Source organism: Echinococcus granulosus, assembly GCF_000524195.1.
Source record: "Echinococcus granulosus chromosome Unknown EG_S00024, whole genome shotgun sequence".
Taxonomy (NCBI): Eukaryota; Metazoa; Platyhelminthes; class Cestoda; order Cyclophyllidea; family Taeniidae; genus Echinococcus; species Echinococcus granulosus.
Window position 1 is genome coordinate 772,290 of NW_020170404.1, and position 21,807 is coordinate 794,096.

Sequence of the window (21,807 nt, forward strand, 5' to 3'; positions counted from 1 at the left end):
TTTTTTCAGCAACGCCTCATCCACCCCACAAACTTGGAAGATTTGGCGTTTTGGTGATGTTTCATGCATCACATGATACAATGGCCTGGACCGAGCTAAATAACTAGCAGTGAATCAAAGAAACTCCCAACTCCTAATACTGGATGAAGCACTGAATAGGCCACTTCATAATGGTAGAAGCTCCTGCGATTTAGAGATGCAAGCATTAAGAGGGGAAAAATGGATCATGCAGTGCAGTGAAATATGGTAGAATGAGAGGTGGCGTCTTGATTGCACTTTCCAAGGTGGAAGTTGAATGCTATTTAGAAATGGGGATAACATTTGGTCCTGGGAAAAAACTTTGCTTCGGCGTATCTCTGCGACTCATCGTTGACTCCTTGCAGTGTCTCGTCTCCTCGTTCTCCCGTTCTAAGTACTGCCGTGGCTGAATCCGATGTTGCCTAGGTGATAAGACTCCAAAAAACATCGTAAAATTTATGAAAAGTATGCGCATATATTTGGGTGCGTTTAAGTGTGATAGGAAAGTGTGATTTCATTTTTATGTGCCGCCAGTCGTAAAAATATAGTCTTCTTAGTTCTACCTACCTCCAACGCAAACTTGACCACTCAGAATGCCATAAATGCCCCTTTATTCACTCTTTTCCTAAGCATCGTGATTAAAAAGTGAGGTTGAGTCACTTCTAACCAACTTCTCTCCATTGATACATCTAAGTTGTATTAACAACGGACAATAATACACGGACGTTGATGTGTTATCAACATTGATTATTGATCGAAAAATCAAACAGTAGTATCCTAATTGATTAATGGTTAAAAGTAAAAGACTACCCTGTTCTCAAAAGCTATACGTGATGTAAATAAAAATTCGTTTTTTTAAAAAAATGAGTCGAGATCTTTTCTACTGTTTAAAAATATATACTTCAACCAATGCAAATTAGAAATTGTTTATTGACTGCCGCAAGTGATGAGATCATCATATTAGACATACTTTTAACTTCTCTAGAACAGTAAAGGGAAAAAAATTTTGCTGAAGTACATTTTTACCATGTTCATCAAGTGCGAGTAATTATCAAGTAAGCTGAAAAAAATTAAACCACGCGTTTTTTTTTCTCCTCGTTAATTATACAAAATGTGGGTCTGCCTTAGTGCCCCGACTTTACTGCCTTCTTTCCCCAATAAACAATAAAATGGTGGAATTTTATTGACAAGGCTTTGAATAAATTCAAATAACCAAATGATAATTGAGTCCATTAGCTCCGCAGTTTATTATCCCGGTAATGGAAGAGAAGAAATGGTTCTGGTTAATGTGATGAGAGGATCGACGGGCATTGAAACCACCACATTCAATAACAAATTTTATGGAGTCATTAAAAATGCATTAAAGTGAGAAAAAGTTTCGCTTTTTTTCCTAACCTTTGAGGCCTTCCATTTCCCTTCTGCGATTTTAGAATGAAATTTTGGAAAAAACAACCCAGATTATTCTGGGTTAAATTTGATGCAACTCGAATAAAGACTGAAATTTTAAGTGTCCTTGTAGAGAAACGTCCATTCCAAACGAGTTTTATGAATAGGCAAATTTTTGATGTGATGGTATGCTATTCAGACAAAACATTTCATGTTAGAAATATATATTTTCATAATTGAGGGTTTAGTACTACTAAAAGTCAATGAAAAAACCCTTTATTGATGGGAATTGGGATGGGTAAACCCTAATAATCTCGAAGAACAAGTTGGTTACTTTAGAGCTGTTACAGTGGTGAAGGAGTTAGTAGTTAGCCTTAAACAGTACGGCTATTTGGACTAATAGGAGTAAACGAGATTTTTCCTCGCTCCCCTTTATGCGAGAAACTTAGTGGGGATGTAGTTACTACAGGTCTCTGGTGTCACATCGAGCACCTATTGCCATAAAAATACTGTATTATATGGCGATGGTTACGAGTGGCTCATTTTATTAATTTTGCCGAGGATGTCAATTTGTGTTGAAAAATTTTCGCATCAAATATTCCTATCTCGTTATGTACAGGATGACAGAGTTATGCTGGAAAGTTGTCAAAACTGGGCGACTTTGTCCCCAAGAAATTTGCATGTTTCCAAACACTCAGACTAGTGATATTTGAAATGGGCTAAAAAAGGAGTGATTTACTCAAAGCAAATAAACATGGTCCATAATTTCCTTAATTCGACTTACTACATGGGGACAACAAATACGCAGAGAATAAATCCTTTCTACGTAAGCAGCATGTCCGCATCAGTAGGTGATTGAACTTGCTTAGCAGCGTTTCCCATTAAAAAAATCACTCAAAACTCCGTGAATGGGCATTTTTTGATCGTGAGACAAGTTATCAGTTCAATTCGGTTGCATTAAATATTCACCACCACAGTTTGCTAATTTTGGTGCTCATACAAAATCAGGTCCAATACATTTAGCATAAGGTTAGGGAAATTCCGCATTTTATAAAACCCTCTTTAAAAATGTTCGGATATGCTTCGTCATGTATCCATAAGACCTTTACTATCTTACCACTATGGGCACGCAGCTCAAAATGAATTCGGTGCTTTTTCTACTTGATATGATATGCAGGTTCCACAGGACCTACCTCTTGGGTAAAAGTATACTAAGTGTACAAAAGCTAATTAGCTTCTGCAAAAAAGCCATTTGTCATTTCTCTGTGCGTCTTGCCAGTAATTGCATCGGTCTCTTTTGTTCTCTATAGACTACCACTCCCTCAATTAGGCCCTTATCTTGGTAAAAAAATGAATTGAATGACAAATTAAGAACACATGAGAGGGACAAATGGTGGGCAAATCGAATGAACTCTCCCCACCCCTCCAGCACTAGGAACAGTTTGTTACATTCACAAATGCCCAATTCATTGGCCGCCTTCGGAAGCCAAATTAGCAAAATGTACATTTTATTACCACCTAACCATTTAATTAAATGCACATGTAGGGGTTATATGAGGCAAATCCTATTTTCCTGATTTGATTTGGCCTAAAATTTATGGTCCAAGTGTGGTCGGAGGCGATTGTAGGCCTTCAAATATGAGGCCTTTAAATGGCAAGCGTTGTCGGTCAGTTAAAAGTGGTAAATTAAGGTCTTTGTTTGATAGTCTACTGCGTTTTGTGTATGGTCTTCTATAAATAACCCTTGCCCGTTTAAATTATTTACAGCGATTTGATCTGTTCACTGTCATTAGAACACGTAGTGGATGATTCCGCTCATGGTTTAGGAAACAATTCACTAAAAAGCTTCTCCTATTACTATGCCTCCCTAAATTGAGGCAAATAAGTGTACATTTTAAACCAGGCACAATCCTTACTCACGGCTTCAAATGCCGCTTATTTTCTTACAAATATCTGCTTCAAGAAACTAATTTGGCACTGCGAGAAGTAAGACTTTTGTTGCCCAGATTTTTCAATTTTATTTGATTAAAAGTGAAATTTTTTTACTAATTAAACGTTCGAAGAAAAGTCCTAACTCTATTTTGAGGTCTCCAGAGAAGGAAATACTTTATCACATAACCGAAAGCGGTATTAATGGATAACCAACGTGTTGATTTGTTTCATTTGTGTGCACACTCGCAGGGCCGGTAATGGTATACTTGCAAAACTTGTCAAAATTTCAGTATTACATTACCAATTTTTCTGGGAGAGTAATCATCTGAAGAGATTCTCTGTCTGCATTAATTTCACTATTTTGCGACAACTATTGGGGGAACACACAACCATTGCTTGGCCTAAAAGATTTCTCTAAACATAGGGTCTGCAACTTAAAGCTTTTCGTGTAAATTATATCTTTTAATTCTATAGACTCAGTCATACCACAAATTAAGCACGACTTTCAATAGTAAGCTACGTTTTATCCAAATCAAAGCAACCCAATGAAGCTTAGTGTCCTCGTTTTACCTCTCCTTGAAGCATTATTCAAAGAATCATTTCAATTTTGTTTTTATCGTAGCCCTTATGAGGGCATTTGTGAGCCTCGTAGGCAATTGAAAAAGTTGCATAAACTGTCAAAGCCCGAAAGAATGCAGAGCCGTGCTTCGAATACTCTCTGTCGTTTTGGTCTGCCAAATGTCACTCATCCAACCCTGCATTTCTTTTCTTCGCCACAAATCATACCACAAGCATGATGAATTAAAAGGGGGAAAATTTATTCAAACTCGGGTAGTAAGTCGTTTTGAAGTTGCTTAGCATCTCCATTTTATCGGTGGTGCATCGGCTTACTTTCAACTATGGATTTGGGATGGACAAAAAGACGAATTTTGTCTTAAATGAGATTTTCATTGGTTACCTGTATCACATCCTTTGTATTTGAAAAGTTAAACTGGACCAAACCAAATATTAAGTTTATCTGGCTTCAAACATATCAGAACTGCTTAAAGTCGGAAGTGAAAGTGGCAGATTCATTGTCCAGCTGTGAAATTCAGCGGGCACAGGAAAGGGAAGCCCCAATAACAAAACGCTTAAGGATATCACTTACAAGTGGCAGACCGCGTTTAAAACTTTTATTGGGTTTAAAACTACAAATAATTGGTATTTTCTGAATAAATCACTTGAAAACTATTGAACTTAAACACCGTATGCGGCCGTAAACCCCCATCAAACAAATTAGTTTGTTTTCGAGGATACGACCCATCGTAATGACGAATGCTCTCGATTGAGCACGTAGGAAGACTGTAATGAAACAAAAAAAATAAAACATTTTATGATAAGGGACGATATATTCCCATAAAATGATTAGTATGAGCAACAGTAATGAGGAGAATGAAGTGCCATCTGCTTTTGCGACCTCCTGTCATATATTTTTCGTATAGCATTATTATTTTTAAATACTATGCCTTACTCAGGTAGTCATTTTAATTCATGAAAAAAACTTACTTGCGATAAAATTTCGCTTGACAAATGAAAAGTCACGTACCACAGGAAGCAATTTAGAGATTACTAAAATCGACTGTTGCACCCCTCATTTTTTTCTAGAGCCGTAGTAAGATTTGGGTGGGTGTGAATTTGGGTTGAGTCTGTGGAAAAAATGAAGTGCCTACATCACGGCGACTGGATTTAAACAAATACCACCTTAATGCACACCTTTATTCCTCCTTTGAGTGGCATCTCTAGCATTTCTCTTAGCGGGCATTCTACTGTATTGTCCCAAGTCCTTCCTGAACTCGAAGGTAATCAACAGACGAAGACAGAAAATGTTTGGCCAACTTACAGAACGGCCAGTGAGATTACTGGCACGGTCCGGAGACCATGCCGTCTAGTGGAAGTACAAAGAGGGAGTATTAAACAGATAATTAAAGTATTACATTGCTTTGGTCATAACCGATTGATGTCAACCGCGGGAAGGATTTAAAGATGGCATAATGCATCCGCATCAGAAGGTGAATGCCATTTGTTAGTGGTAGAACACATTACACATGTGGTTCACCCATGCATGGTAAATTGTATCAAAGAAGTGGCCATTTGGGAGACGGTGCTAAGGGCTTCGGCGAAACCGATTTTACTTCTTCAGCGGTCAGTGTTGTAAAAAAAAGTGAGGCTATTTCGTTCCTCCTGTGGTATTTATCACATATCTCCCCACTGTGACATTTGAGTTTAATAATTAGTTTACGGAAAAAAGGGTTTTCAGCTTTTGTTTCAAAGTGGCTTTTACCACAGATTTTCTCCATAACCGCCCCAAGGCATGCTAACAGAGTAGTTTGGCGTTTAGAAGGTATCAGGAGGCCATAGATACTAATTTAACTTACAGAGGCTGAAGGGCTCACTTCGTTAGACATATATTTTAACAAATGTCAGTTATTTTTGTCATCTATTCAGGAGATCTTACACGCATTAAATATACCAACGTTCATGAATGCCTATTGGATGGTAATACTGTTTAAATAGAAGCACTACCCCAGGTTGGGTGGTTCATTTTGCCATTAACGTCATCCATGTGAAGGTAGATGGTGTGAATGACAGAAAGGAAATTCTCAAGGGTTGAAACAGCTTTTTAACGCTAATGTTACGATTTATGAGAGAACAAAATAAATTATACCATCACTTCTGGGTTTCCTATGCAAGACTTTTAATTAATTTAAATCTTTTCCTGTAATCTTTAAAAAAGGCCATGATGGGAAATATGTGTTCGTAAATCATTCTGTCAAATTTGGTAAAAAACTGATTTGTGGGTTTAATATGTAATGCGGAAATGGGGAGTGAATTTGGATATAATTTTCTGCGAGGTATATTGGAGGAACAATGGAAATGGTTCGTGGTCAGTGCGTGGGAATAACTCACCTTTTTTATCCAGAAGATGGGGACAACTAAAATTGAATAAAATAATTTGCTCATTTCATTCACTTTACACACTGCATTGTTGGTTGGTAGCAATTAAAGTGGCTTGACGAAGACGCCCCAGGCAACTTCTTTGGTAAGTTGTGGTTCTAATGAAAGGTCGGCTAACACCCTCTTGCACCCCCTTTATGGAGGCTGCGCATAACTAGGCCTTTAAAATCCTTATGTGACGCTTGCCTTCTAAACTTACTGAAAGTACAAATAGGTCAAAGTTTATTTTAGAGAGAAATAAACCTCTTGGCATATTAGGAAATTCAACTAAGTCGTTGCGGTGAGTCACATCCATTCCTTTTTTTTTATGACTTTCAAAGTGAATTAAGCCAGAGGACCAACCCAGAACTCAGTAGCCTCTTGTTTCATTGCGTCCCTTAAAAAGTAATCACTTTCAACTGTCTTTACTTTAGAGAAACTTCATGAACTACTGATTTTAAAGCGGACTTCGGGAAGCTGGAGTTAACGAGATTGACCAGATTCATGCATGAGTACCACCAGCGCTCCAATTGAAATGAAAGTGGCACAAGTTCCCACGTCTACCGTTGAAAGATTTTGCTATTCATAAAGATAATCGCTCTTAACATAAATAATAAGTGGTATTTATGACTACCCAATTATCCCCCAAATGACTAAATATGACTATAATGTGGGAGGTAGGAAAGCACCTAATGCCACTCCGAATTTTAGACGGCACAAAGCAGTTCAAAGATAACCTAACTTCATTTGCAGCTGTAATTCACGCAATAGCCTACTTTTGAGATACTACAGAAGCATCAAAAGGGTTTTCACTAGCGCCTTTTTTCTCTAAAACTACTATCCTACAATTGGATAAATGACAAAGTTATCTGTTATGTTATCTTTATTCCCAGTGATTTATGGAATGCCAACCCCTTTCCCTAGCCTCAGCTGTCCCTTCCCAAATTCACACTGTCAAAATAAGTGCTACTTGTTATCTGCATGCAGCAAATACTGAAGCCTCGGAGGTAGCCACTCTCTTTCGACTTGCACAACCTACTGACTTATTTAATTCTTTCGTAAATTTGCATTATTTCTAGCTTACTTATTGGTACGTGCTTTAGCAAGTTCAGGGTAAAGAAACAGCTACTTAATTAATCAAACAAGGTTACTTTTAAGACACCAAGGCAAAAACTACATTCCATAATTTTTCCATGACAAAAACACTTTCCGTCTGGTAATAAAAGTCTTCTTTTGCTAATTGTCTGTTATTATTGCAAAAATTGTGTATGAATTTCCACGACCAACATGAAGTTCACCTGGATATACGGATAGGAGTATAGAAAAATGCTTATTTTTCCACCAATCATGTGACATTTACCCAGAAAGGTTAATTCAAAGTCAAATGTCAGTATTGGGAGTGCTAACGTGTCAAAATGGAAGTGAATTTGGCAAAACTCAGGACTTTATAATTGTAATTAGCCTGATTGCAGCGCAGGCAGAAACAAGAGGGTTGGCGATTGTTTAAGATTTGATCCTTTTACAAACATCATTTAAAGTGAAAATTTCTCCCCTCAAGGACGGCATCGTAGCGCATTAATCTTCCTACAATCAGTGCTAAAATACACGAGGCGTGATAAATTTGCTTTAGCAAATGTATTTGTAGAGATTTCATAACTTATATTCCATTGTTAATCGGCAGAGATTGTAAATTTTATTTACCTGAAGAGAAAATTCAAATATATTTTAAAGTAGACCAAATGTGAGTTTCTATTTTTTGAAAAGAATAGGGAATTTGTATTTTTAAATCCTTGAATAATTTTTCTTTCACACAAATCAATTTTTGAAAGAACTCGATTCCTGCTTAAGTGACAGACAGACTGTCCTTGGGCCGATCAGTTAACTGACAGGAAGCACTATGCTTCTCCGAGATCCTCAAGAGAACTCTAGGGTTGAAAAGTATTTCCAAGACCCTGGGCTTATCTTCTTAAATACCCCTTGTCATTTTTACCATAACTTTAGCCAAGATAATGTAGTACCCTAGATTTTTCTTGAAGTCAGGAAAAGGAAAAATACATGGGCTAAATTTGCACTGCCGACGTACTGAAGGGCCAGGCCTACTAGCATGGCTCGGAGGTCAGGCGACTTGGCAGAGATGTAGTGACGGAACCCTAAGTGATCTGTTACCATAACGAAGAGTTAAACCAAATATCAATCAATCGGATTTGCATGTGGACGATTGTTGACTGCCCCATGATCTCGGCCGATCGTCGCTTCAGGAAAACAAATTACGGAAGAGTACTTCGACGCGCATCTAAAAATGTCCATTCAGTCCTTTCACGCACTATCATTAGATGAACCGCTTCCATAATCATAATCCATGACACTTCATAGTGGCTCACTTGACTGTTACTTTACTGGGTTTTTAGGTTATTTTGGATTCTGGAAAGTTTCAGTTTGAAGAGAATTAGGTCTCATTGTGAGGCATTATCTTGATATCTTGAGGAATATTGTCCTCGAAGACACATAATGTTTTGAAGATCTTATAATGTATAATCAAATTTTGCCACATACTAAATTATAAGTATATTCACACTACGTAACTATAACAGTGTGAGTTGAATAGAGGCAATGCATCAAGCAGAAACTGATGATTGCTGAAAAGTGGATGGGGAAAATAGGTAATGTTTCTTCCATCAAACTTAATATTATATTAATATTATTATAGACTTTAATAATACGTTTACTGCCAGGGTTTACCGTGAGCTAGATGTTTTACAACCTCTATATGACACTGATTGTCGTTAATTTTCTGACAGATTGCACAGTTAGTTTAAAACCAAAAATTTATTTATTCTTACACCGAGAACATTCAGCCTCTGTTTTATGTTCCATTCACAACCAATCTGTTTGCCGCGCCACTTGATACGACCGGTTACCATCACACGCTGAAAACTGCAAGCCACATACTGGCGACGGTAAACTCGGATAAGTAAAATGAGGTGCTGCACATATACGAAGATGCCAGGGACGGTGATAAAGGTCCAAAAATTGGAAAATATCACTGGATTTTACATAATTAAATCTATGTAATTCCGTTACTCATTAAAGGTAAAATATGCCCTTTGCTGAGCATTTGTAGCAGTGAGAATAGTCTCAAGTCTAAAGCCTGATAACCTCAAAAAATGTTAACCTTTATAAAAAATGGTATACTTGCAATCTAGGAAATGTGTTCTTTCACAGGGACCGGATGAATCACACCTTGCAGATGTCCAAACCCACTTGGCAATCATTTGGCACAATAAAACATCCTTGGTCCAAAAAATTGCTTGTGCACTCCTACACATTTTCAACTTTTTAAAGCTTCTGATGAAGGCAGAAAACCCTGTTATCTAATCTATTTGTTTGAGGGTATGACTATAACGGGAACAATGCCCGAATAGGCATAGTTAAAATCAACTCAAAAATTGAGTTTAGACAGACCAGTCTGCCTTGATTACAGGGGCTATCAAATTTTGCAATGTATTTTACAAATGTTAACTCCTGTTACCCTTTTAGCAAACTTTTGCGGTAAATGGAATCACCCCTCTCAAAGTCAACTCAACAACACGTAAATTGTCTTTACGAGTTTTACCGAATTCAACAGCGCAAACGTAGCAGCAGACATCGAGGCAGTCGCTATGCAAGGCCCAGATGAGGCTTCAAAGAGTAAATATCTCAACTTCCTCTGCCGAAATTCTCCGATTCTGTATTCACCTACTGCTGTCGCTGTTTCTGCTGCCACTCCTTGCCATCAGTACCCCCGGTACCTTTGAAAGAGAAGACCTCTCTGTTAAGTTTTCCCTGGGCGACGAAACGCCGGCGAGTTTTTTCATCGGAAATATCCTTAAACAGACATCTCGACTAGACTTTCGTCCCAGCACCGCTAGTGTTACTGCCACCACCAAAAACCTAAAGATGCGCGCTACTCTGCTAGACACCACAAGAGGTCTGGCCTCTCGTCTATTGCATCTCAGTGATATGGGCGACCTTTACACCATCAATACTATTGACAGGGATGATGTAACGAGTATCTGTGGGCCTCTGGAATGTTGTGCACAGCCCCAATGCAATCTGACATTTACAGCTGTCTTTATGCACGTCGAAAGTCCCGACGACCCTATCACAGTGGCTGTGAATGTGCAGCTGATTGATACTAATGACAATCCACCCACTTTCCAGGACCAACAGTTTTCTATAACAATTCCAGAGACAACATCACTGGATTTGGCCAAAGGCCAAACTGGTATAAATGGTGAGTACAGCTTGCCAAGAGCTTTCGACAAGGATTCGATGGCAAATGGAGTGAAAAAGTACTATCTAGAGGGACACTCCGACTACTTTACCCTTACTTCACCAGAACACGAGTGTTATCCTTGTTTAAAGGTGAGCAGTGTAGTACTGCTGGATTATGAAAACCCGAAACATCGCCGATTCACTCTCGAATTGGTAGCCATTGACGGCGGCACAATTCCAAAATCGGGTTCTGTTATTATAAATATCTTTCTGGCGGATCTCAATGACAATGCTCCGGTTTTTGCTCAACCAAGTGAAGTGATTCGAGTGAGAGAGAATCATACCTACAATCAAGCAATCTACACAATTCGAGCAACAGATGCCGACTATGGTGCCAACGGGAGGGTGCGATATCAATTCAAAACACAACATTCCACATTAAAGCAAAAGACCTTTGTTCTCAATCCAGACACGGGTGAACTCTTTATGGAATCAGCGTTGGATTATGAAAAGTTTTCGGAACGAAAAATTGTACTCGAAATTCTCGCATATGACGACGGTCGGCCTGCACTAACATCATCATTCTCATTGACTGTTGTGGTGATCGATGTAAATGATAATTCGCCAGAAGTTGTGGTCCAACAGAATCACACAATCATAGAGAATGGTGAAGCAAATATGCCAGCGCTGCAGCTGTTGATTACAGATGTTGATGAGGTGAGCCAAGGTATGATTGAATGCTACCTGGAGAACCATGAACGTCTTCCTCTACGTCTGGAAGGCCAGACATTTCTGACCGTATGGACGACACGACAATTAGACTACGAAAAGACAGCCTTCTTGGATTTCAATCTCGTCTGCCTGGACAATGCAGATCCACCGCGGAATACGACTCTACCACTGACGATAAAAGTTGGAAACTTGAATGACAACCCTCCCGTATTTTATTCATCACAAAAAACCCCGATAAGTTTAATTGAACTGACACTGAATGAAAATGAGAGGATTTTGCGGCCTGTGTATCTGCCAACCGTAGCTGACGTCGATGGTAGTTCAGTAAGTTTCAGCATGATTTCCAAGGAAAAGGACAGTCCTTTTACCGTGAAATCTGATAGCGGTGCAATTTACCTAAAATCACCTCTCGATTATGAAACCTCCAAGTATCACGAATTTGAAATTCTAGCCATGGATGTTCCTGAGGCAGGCTCTAATGAACCGGCCCTCACGTCCTCAGTAAAAGTCCATGTAAAAGTCAAGGATGTGAACGATAATGCGCCGGAACTAAAGAGCTCCTCCATAATTCCGGTAAAGCCCGATGTACCAGCTGGATATATGGTTTCGCAACTAACATTTAAAGATGCAGATGGTGATGGACAACAAGAGGTATCAACTAAACTCATTGCACAGGAGACCTTTCCGAAACTCAAGAGGAAAAGGTATTTCGCACTAAAGGAAAATGGCGCCCTTATCACACTTTCTCCACTCGATGGGGAGGAACTTTCCGTCATTGCGTTAACTGTAGTGGCCACGGACATTGACAGTGGTAATCAACTTTCATCAACGGTTACTGTAGCGGTGGTTGTAGAAAACCCTGGTATTGCAGAAACTCTGAGAGTAGTCCGGCCCTTTCCGGGTTCAACAATAATATTGCCCGTGAAAAAGATCCCTACTCGACTTCTTAAATCAGAGAGCCTCCGAGGTATCAATATCCCTTTTGAGGCATATGACAGCGCCAAGAGCAAGAAGCTTGTTTTTACCGTTGACAGAAGATGCAATGGGTCAGAATTCTTCAAGATTGATCAAAACCAAACGTCCATTATCAAACCCATCCTTACCGATGCAACCTTAAGCAAACTGAGTAGTATTCCTTCCGGCAGTAGACTGGAGGTCATTCTCAGGGTTACCGATACCAAGGAACCCACCCGTACAGCAGAATCTAGTTTCTTTGTCGAGTTCGACTGGGCTCCCAAAATGTCAAGCCACACCTTGTGGCCTGCAGACGCGGCGGATGCCGAAGCTGACGACCAAAATGACATCAGCGGAGATGGTAGTTGGTTGAGCTCTACAGACAATGTTCCTACTGGTAATCAAGACGGTGGGAGACCGTTTAAACTTAGCCTAGGGAACATTGTGGTGTTTCTGCTCATTCTTGTGTTCAGTCTGGCAGTTGGATTTGCACTCTTTGCTGCAATTCTTTGGGCTCGAGCAAAACGCGCAACATCTAACGCGGCCGTTACAGCAGTTGCTGTTAGAAGAAGTCAATCCCCCATCGTAGCAAACTCAAGTAGTGGCGGCAAATTCAAGAGATCCTCACACAAACAGAGCTCAATTTGGCGACCAGGTGACACAAATTCCATCGTGGCTAGTGAGCGCCTTCAACTAACTTCCACGTGCACAGAACAGCCGTCCGAAGTGCATTATGCCATCCTGACATCGAATGGTGGCACAGTTCTGGGAGAATTAAGCAAGACCACTGAGGCATCGGGCAGCTCCGGGGGGCCGGTTTTGGCATATTTTGATTTAATCGTTCCACCAACCACCGAAGACCAGAGAGCAGTTCAGCAAAACTTTCCTACCCTCATCACTGCGGTTGGTGTGGCTTCAACAAATCCTGAAAATCCACCTTCGTCCACACCACCCGTGAACTGTTACTTGGTCATGTAAGAAAGTTCTGTGCCCTGCTTCCCCTCCTCTTCTCCTCTAATTCACCTTCTTACTAAACACCATTTGTAAATTGTGCTCATAATATCGGGTGTAGAAATTGCACAAAACAGACATCTGTATTCAATTTTATCCTTTAAACATGCCATTTGTTTATGCTTCTTGGGGTCATTTATGACGAGTGACTAGGGCGATTTGTGTAAACAGAACGAAAGTTGTTTGTTGATGCACTTGATGGTGACCCACATTTAGTATACACAACTTTTCACTTAACCTAGAAGGTGTTCATTAGCAGATGATCGTATCCATGACAATTTTGGACCAGATTTAGCATTTGCAATGGAAGTACTTGCGTTCAGTTATCTTTATTCAGTAGACAATAGTTCACTAATATAAAACTAAAAAAACGATAAGACGGGATGAGATAAAAGTCTAGCTTACAAAACTAGTTCGGTGGCTCTCTCCTCTTCTCGTTTTAAAACAGGTTTTTAATCATTTGACTCACTTTAAAGATCGCCTAGATAAGTCAGCAGACTTATACCTACGAAAGTAAAAACAAGTAGTTTTCAAATCTCATTCCGCTCCCAAGCTAAGTAGTGTTTTGGCAATTGCTTGTATTCAAGACCAAAATAAAATTTCTTTCAAGCCATGCACAAAGTAACAAACTAGTCCGATCTGAAAATACTATGCTAGCCAGTGTAAAAATCTGCTCTTTTGTGCCTCTCCATTCCCAAAGCTGATATGCCCATATTTTGTCTAGACAGTGACGAATATTGCTCGTGATTTTCAAGCTGCTATTGCAGTCAATTTAAACATTACCCACATTCACTGGCTTCTAATCTGGTTTACAATAAATCCAGAAACTTTTTGATGCCTTTAAGCAGGTAAATTTACCTGGAGGGTGATGGTAGGCAGTCTCGGTTTCTTCTCTGTGGGATTTTATGCCCAAACTCCAAATATTTTAAAATTTGCGCATTTATTAAGTGAAGAGCGCTCCTTAAAGACAAGTATTCGCAGAATTTGTAGATCTATATTCTTTGTTAAAATACTAGGACTTATTTAAAAAAGGAAGTTATACTGAATTCAATTTAAGCGTCTGTACAAGGCCTTTAAATTCTTACATTTGTTACGAAGGAAATGCCGACTCAAACCAAAGTACCTTACAATTTGGTATTGTTCGACACTGCTTTTGGTTTTGAAGTACAGCAAAGAATAACGAGGATGACTAGAGGGCAAGAAATTGGTCCGCTGTCTCCAACTCAGATTGATACACAAAGCATGAGCTAGTCAACACGTGAATCAATCCACATCCACGGTGAGACCAATACCTTTTCAGAATTTGCCTTAAAGCAGAGAATTACTTTTTGAGGGATGTGAATATCCTTTCAGGTAGATTCCTTACATAAAGGCACATTTTCTGGCATTTATGCATAATGTCATTTAGTTGCATTTACATCTGTCTCTGTAGCAACATAAATATTGCACGAAAAAGCAGCGTTTGTGCTTCCTAGGTTGATATGTTAAGCGAAGAGATTTGGGCACAAGTGCAGTTTCATTGAGGTAAGTGGGGCTGAAATACTGCTGCTATAGGAATGGTGCTCATCGCAAAGAAGTTCAATGCATTTAGAAGAGAGATGTCCTATCTAAGAAATGAAAAGTGAATTCCTCACTGTTATGTTGACCTAAAGCTGCTCAATTCTTCTTCACCAATCAGAAAATTTAAGTTGCCATCTAGTGTTGGTGTATCGTAAGTTTGAGTTGATTCTAGCCTCCTAGTCTTGACTTCTTTTTGCTCTCCTGAATGGACTTAAATGTGCAAGATTTTGCTCAAAAATTAGGCATTCTGTTTTAGTTTGGCAAAAATAAAACGATTCAAAATGTGCACTCAATTCTTTGTAATGATAGTCCTGTCACATTCTATTAGAAAATTCCAACAGGTGTCAATAGATGCTAATAAGGATTTTTAAAAGTTAAGACACAAGTCACAGCAAGACATGGCAACGCATTCTCAAATCTAATGTTGAAGCCAAGTGCCAATGTGATTTCTTCGCCTCAAAAGCAAATTCCTTATTTTGTAAAAATGACAATAACAAATTCTTACAAATGAAGTCGGTTAACCCCTATGGAAAGAGCAGCAGTGGGTAAATCATCTCTCAAATGCAGCCAGAAAGTTAATAGAACGCTCCAATGCATCGTGAATAACTACTTACAGTTTAAGGAGAGATATGATATCCTGCCTATTAGTGGCAGTGCGGAATAGGCCAGATAGGAGAGGAAAGTGAATTCTAGAATAAATGGGCGGCGAAGAGAAGGTGCCATACTTGAACTAAGCATTACACCTGTGGTGCGTGTCGGAAACACCAGGCATGTACCTTTGGAGTCTTTCTCCTTTTTACGATTCACACTACTCACCTATCCACCCATCCTGTGTTGCTTTTTTCGCTTTTTGTGAATGACAGGGACCGCTCCTGCATGCTTGCATTATGCAGCAATAGCAAAGCAAACACTGGTAGACTGTGTGTTTGAGTTACTATTCCCTCGAGAGTCGGGACTATTGTGACTTCGTCGTATTTGATTATCTCGGAGAGTAAAAAGGGGATTTTTTGATAAAAGGAGGACCACATTTCACTTCTCGTTTCCAAAAGTGAGAACAATATTGAGCTACTTCTAACCAAATAAAAAGGAAGACCTGTGTCTAAGACTAGTTAGTGCTGGACATATATTCACGACTATGTTGGAAAAACGGTAGCATTTGCCATAATCTTTCGATATTTCGGTGGTTTTGATGAATGAGTTAGCTCAACTGACTAACAACATCGCAATGTTTAAACAACACGATTTTCCACTCGGCTACTTCACCCTCAGCAGATTATATTCTCCAGCTTCGCACTATGATGTTCCATTCGTGACCTATATGGGGTCACAACTAACCAGCTCTTTAATCTAGACACCTGCATTGGAGATTCAATCTGCTTAATTTATTTCCCTAAATGCCTGGCTCTTTCCAAAATTTTTGTTAGAATTTTGGAACATGCACATACTTTCCTCCGGAAATTGGAAAATTTTGGGGCTGAATTAGGTAAAATAAAATGCAAAATACAATCTTAGTCAGTAACATGATTTTACTTCTTTCCGATTGTAGCTGCAATCTTGCGTTAAGACTAGGACAAAATGCACAAAGATTTAGGATGAACAAGATTTCATACAAATAATTTATCTCGCTGAATTTAGGAAATCGGAAGAAACACCTTCTACTGGAAGCCTCGCCAAGTTACGGAAAGTGATCGGGGCAAAATAGAGGCTGATTACACCTTTCACACATAGAGGTAGATTTGCAGGGAAGGTTTTTATTAAAATTTGGTATGTCTGTTTCAAAACCAGCTCAACATAAACACCTTTAAAGGACAAATGAAGGCCATTCTTAGCTTATCCGGGTCAAAAAAAGTTCTAGCGGATGCCTATTTTAGGTGTAGCTAATCAACCAGAACGTGGCATTCGGCCATTGTGATGTTAGTTATGAGGAAATCCCCTTTCATGCATTATTTATTGGCAGAAATATCCCTTTTGCAAAGAGAATGCACAACATGCAATGGTTGTGTGTCTGCCAAAAGAGACAGGTGATATTTAGTATTTAAGTACCTTTTCTTTTTGCCACCGCTTAGGTGTGATTAACTTGCAAGTGGTTTTAAACCAGGGGAATAAATAATTCTGGGGGTAAAATCGAGTGTGGCTACTCTACATGAGTAGGTGATATTTTATCCTAAAGGCAGTCAACGCTAGAGCAAAATCTATTCAGGGTTTGGTTTAAGCCTCTAAAATATATGTTGTGTTTTTCTGTCCATAACGCTGGCAGCAAACGTCATTTATTTACTTATTTATTTGTTTTTATTTATTAGGCGGCAGGGAGTCAAATTCCTCGTTGAGGTACTTCTATGGCTTTTTTGACTGTGAAGACTGACCACTGCATACCATACGCAGGCTTTTTTCTGGTTGCTATGCAAAGTCGGAATTTACTACCAAATTCAGAGAAGTTGGAAGCTGAATGCTTATTGAGGGAGTCTATTACATATAACTTAAAATATCTTGGAAAATAATCTATGGTTCTAAGCCGCAGTCTTTGTCAACACAGGGAGAGGATCCCACTTCTCTAGCTACTAACATTTGAGAAATCGAAAGCCGTTTTACGTGCTCTCATAATTAGTCTTATGAATGCATAGTTTTGTTTTCACTTACCGCAATATTAAATCCTGGGGGAGTGCCGTACCAATATGGATTGAGATAAAGGGAGTTGAAATAGGAACGAAGCACGCTGCGCGGGGTCCCTTATCCCAGGTAAGAAAACACTTCTATTGTTAGATTTTGCAACACAGTTGGGATGAACTGCAGAACAGGATAAAGTTGGAAGATGGATTATTTGCGCTGTGCAGTGAGAAAGTTGCGTAAACTTGATTCCGCCCACCGCGCTTGGTGTACGCTGCAGCAACTCAACTGGGGAGGTGTTGCTCTGCTCCCATTGCAACTTTGATCCCTCTCCGGATGTTCCCGAATTGCATTGATTCGGAGGCTGACGTTGCCTTACTGTTGATGGAGTTGGATAACCTGTCTGGGGCAGTCCAACACTGCTGACAAAGCTTTCCTTACCGAGGCTGCGTTCCAGAACTTTGTTAAAGGCTGGAATAAGTTTATATGTACTGAGCAAAGGACTTGATAAAAAACGAAGCTATTTGCAATTGTAGGAAATTGATTCTACTTTTTCGGGCTCCAAAGTCTCAGGTTTACTTAATCTCCTCTCTGATTAAAAAAAACATTTGTCTTCTTTTCACATCACTGAGAGTCTCCCTTCTATATAGTTCACCATAAAACATTTGTTGATTTAAAAGCAATATGGAGTGACAGTTCCATTTGTGCTTTTGTATCATAGAATATTTTAATGATTCTTTAATCACGAAAAGGTGCCCAATCGTGAGAAAACCAAGCTTTGAAGGAGGTATCTTTTGAATCGCGCCTTAAAAATTGTCAAAGAACCTATCAAACATTAAAATCGGGTCCGGTTTATTTATAGACGAAAGGGAACTTAGGGCCAAATCTGTGTGGATTTGCTGCAAAAAGGGAGCATGGTCTTTCACATAAACAACTTTTTTAAGAGAGTAGATTATGGAGGTATTAGGGCAAGCGGTAAGTTCAGAACACTCTGACTCCCACGCTGCTGCCTCCACCTGCATAATTCTTTAAGAAAGTCAGGAAGACCCCAGCAGGCCTCATTTAACAAACACTGCAAAGTTGAATTTTGACACCTGTTCAGGGATCAGCTGCATGTTCCTCAGTGAACCAACACCCTTGCTAGAGTGTCCTATCCACAAATTCATGATGCTACGGTAGAGCGATTGAAAGGGTTCGGATCCAGGTAATCTACCATGGTAAGTATTACGGCTCCTATGCCTTCTTGCTGGAAGCAGGGATTGCTCTTCTCGTCTGTATTTGGATTCCTAAATATAACGCAAAATGCAATCACAATTCATGCAACAACAATCTTGAATTTGTTCACATTTAGTGCTGGGGGTACGTAATAGTTCACAGGGGAGAGTGCTTATACTAATAAGAGCTTTAGCCTCAATTATAACACTTTGAGCCAACCTTTAAAGTGTGCAACCTCATGATACCTCTAACCGTCACGTCATTGTGACATTCCAGCCACGTTGCCCCTTTGGGATTGGCCCTGTCAGTTTTTAATTACCACTGGCCTCGCAACAGTGAATACTGCAAACAGGTTGGTTGAGCTCAGAACAACGAAGAGCTGCAGAATTGGTCGGTATTTAAGGTAAGTGGTGGCGTCATATTGAAACAATACAAGGACTAATCTTAAGTTACTTCTTTTCCCAAAAGGCACTAAGAATTGTAATTTGAGTTCATCGAATGGTTTAAGTTATTGGCAAAAGTGTATGAAGGTGCTGGTTTATAAAACGCATCGAGTGTAGCATGGAAGCCATAAGAACGCTACTGCAATATCCGTGCGCATAAAATGGCGCTCACGTTGCTTAATTATTCCCATGCAGTGCTAAACATTACATTTGCATTTTATTTAGGATTCGTTAGAATAAATATATGCCCAAAAATATCATGAGCTTTGATAAGAAAAATAGAAATTCAACCATTCAGCCTGAGTCAAGGGGAGGTTTCATTTTAAACAGAAAGGGGAGCCAGAAACGGATAGCTTGAGACGAATTATGCGCCTTCAAGTAACTACACTGGCCACACATCAACAGACATCTCATATGCATCGTTATTCCCTCGACAACATACTAGCTAATGGGTCGCCTTGAAATTTGACTGTCCTTCTACCTTACTGCTTCGATAGCCTGTTTAACTCGTGCGGCTCAAGTCTCCACAGGTTGTGCATTACTCATGAACATAACCTCTAAGTCTTGTCAGCAACCTCGGCTCTTCTGCACGTTTGACAACTTACGGCTGCAGCAAAGATCCGTGGCAAGGTGCTGCACCGATGGACTTTACGTGAACTTGAAGTGATAGCCGTAAGCTCTGATGTTTATTCCACCTCTTGTGCGCAATATGCAAGTGACTTACTCCGAGTGCTTTGCCAGAGCCTATTCACGTACCCTCTTGGAGATGCGTTCGAGTCCTCTATGCTAAAATTCATCCTTAATGTCAAATGTAAGTAGAATTTTAGACACTTTAAATCAAAGTGAATCGCCTGGCCTTTGAATTTTTACTTCACTTTTTCGGCATTGACAAAAAGCACAATCATCTGTTTCTCCTTCATTTACTTTTTGTGTAAAATATTACTAATTACGGCACCTACCTTGGGTTTGTGCCTAAGAATGAGGTGAATTTTGAAACATCATGGCAGATTAACAAAAATATTGTCATCCCGCATTTCGCAAAATGTTTGAAAGTTGTCTTTACGAGGACATAAAATATGAATTTGTGGTGTTACTGAACCCTTGCAACACTGATCCCCCATAAAAGTAAAGTCCCCTCCTCATAATTCCACATTTATGACAAGCCATTAATATGCCGTCCGGCTTTTAACCGAATCGCTTTCGGCCTTAGGAGGATAGTGACATGTGCCTGTGCCACGGCTGTTTATTAATCTCTACGCAGGTGGTCGTCATTCTCTGACACACGGGCTTCGTATTCCTGAGTAGCAGATGCGAGTTAGTTGATTACACAGGCAAAACACATTTGCTACTCACAACCTGTTTGCCAAAGCCTCTTAAAGCCTTTTGTAAGACGAACATTAGTAGTGCCGCTTATATGCCGAAATAATTGTGCTGTTTGTCCCAAGTAAACCAAAGTTCTTTATACAAAAGGAGGAAGTCTTTCTCATATCGAATTCCCCGTATGCCAAGATACGTTTGGATGGTAGCCTTTCCCAACACCTAGTCACATTTATACAAATCGATCACAAATGCTTATCTGAAGGCTTGTTCAACTTTACTATTTTTAATATTAGCTGCTACAAGGTGGGGATTTCTGTGTTTCTTCTGTCATAGCCCAATGCTTTCCTCTTGAGGCACTGGCTTCGGCATCACACGTGTCACGGATGCCGATACAGAGGAACTTGTCTTGATTTGCCAGCTTGTAACTACCTGTTGCTGCAAAATTGACTTTGACATCTTTAAACAACTTCTTCTTTGCATAATTTTCACGGATTTTTGAGACAAATGCAAATTTTAGTAGTCCTGATTATAAGTTTGTTAAAATGTTGCTAATTACTGGTTGTACGGAATTAGCAACTCCGATTGCGAAAGGATGCAACAGAATATAGCAAATTACAAAAAGTGGAGATGTTTTAATTCCCACACATCAGAGTTACACTGCATTTGCCTTTCGAAGAGGGAAGAAGGAAAGGGAGGAGGGTGAGCTGGAACATTTTGGCATCATTGAACAGCCAATGTTTGCAGAAAATATGTAGCAAGAATGCAGTGTTGCTTGATAACTCCTATTCCACTAATAAAACCCAGCAAAATTGTCAGTAGTGCATCATTTTGAGACATTGCAACCAAATTGCTACAAATAATTTGCATCATAAAATGAGGGGAATGTGGATCTCCACATGTCCAGTGTGAGGTTCAGCTCATGTTGCCATCTTTATCATTTGCTTCTTGACGAACGAAGCGGCATGCTCAACCCCATGTAAGGATAACTTCACGTTAGCATGATTGCTCCAGACATGAATTACTTATCAGATTGTGACAGGAAGAGATATGTCACATGCTAGTGACGCTAGAATAAGGGAGGGGAATCGAAAGTGCAGCATACGTGGCCCTGGAGGTGAACGACCTGAGGTGACACAGCTAAGGCCTATAGACAAGCACTATCAGGGTACAGTCACGACTGAAGAACATAAAACGTGTATTTTGCCACACAATTTGGTATTTCAAATGTAACAGCTAACTTTACTAGGTGAACTCAGCTGATTTGATGGCACAAATAGGAGGCTGGTTGGTTGACACCTTACGCAAGAAGTATTGCATTGCTTCTTCCATTTGGGGAAGTGTCCTTAACTGAAGGAGACAACTCATTATTCGGAAGTTGGTCTCACTGCACAATTTTAGTAAGTGG

The 21,807-nt window shown here is 39.6% G+C and overlaps 1 protein-coding gene across 1 annotated transcript; it reads left to right on the forward strand. All coding sequences in view use genetic code 11, as the record gives it.

Annotated features, from left to right (window-relative positions):
* Nucleotides 1–9,981: 9,981 nt before the first annotated feature.
* EGR_04109 (Protocadherin beta-11) lies at nt 9,982–13,227 on the forward strand (the record flags this gene model as incomplete). The annotated part of the gene is made up of 1 exon (XM_024493358.1): nt 9,982–13,227. One exon carries the CDS (start codon nt 9,982–9,984, stop codon nt 13,225–13,227), a length of 3,246 nt encoding a protein of 1,081 aa, XP_024352272.1.
* Nucleotides 13,228–21,807: the final 8,580 nt, after the last annotated feature.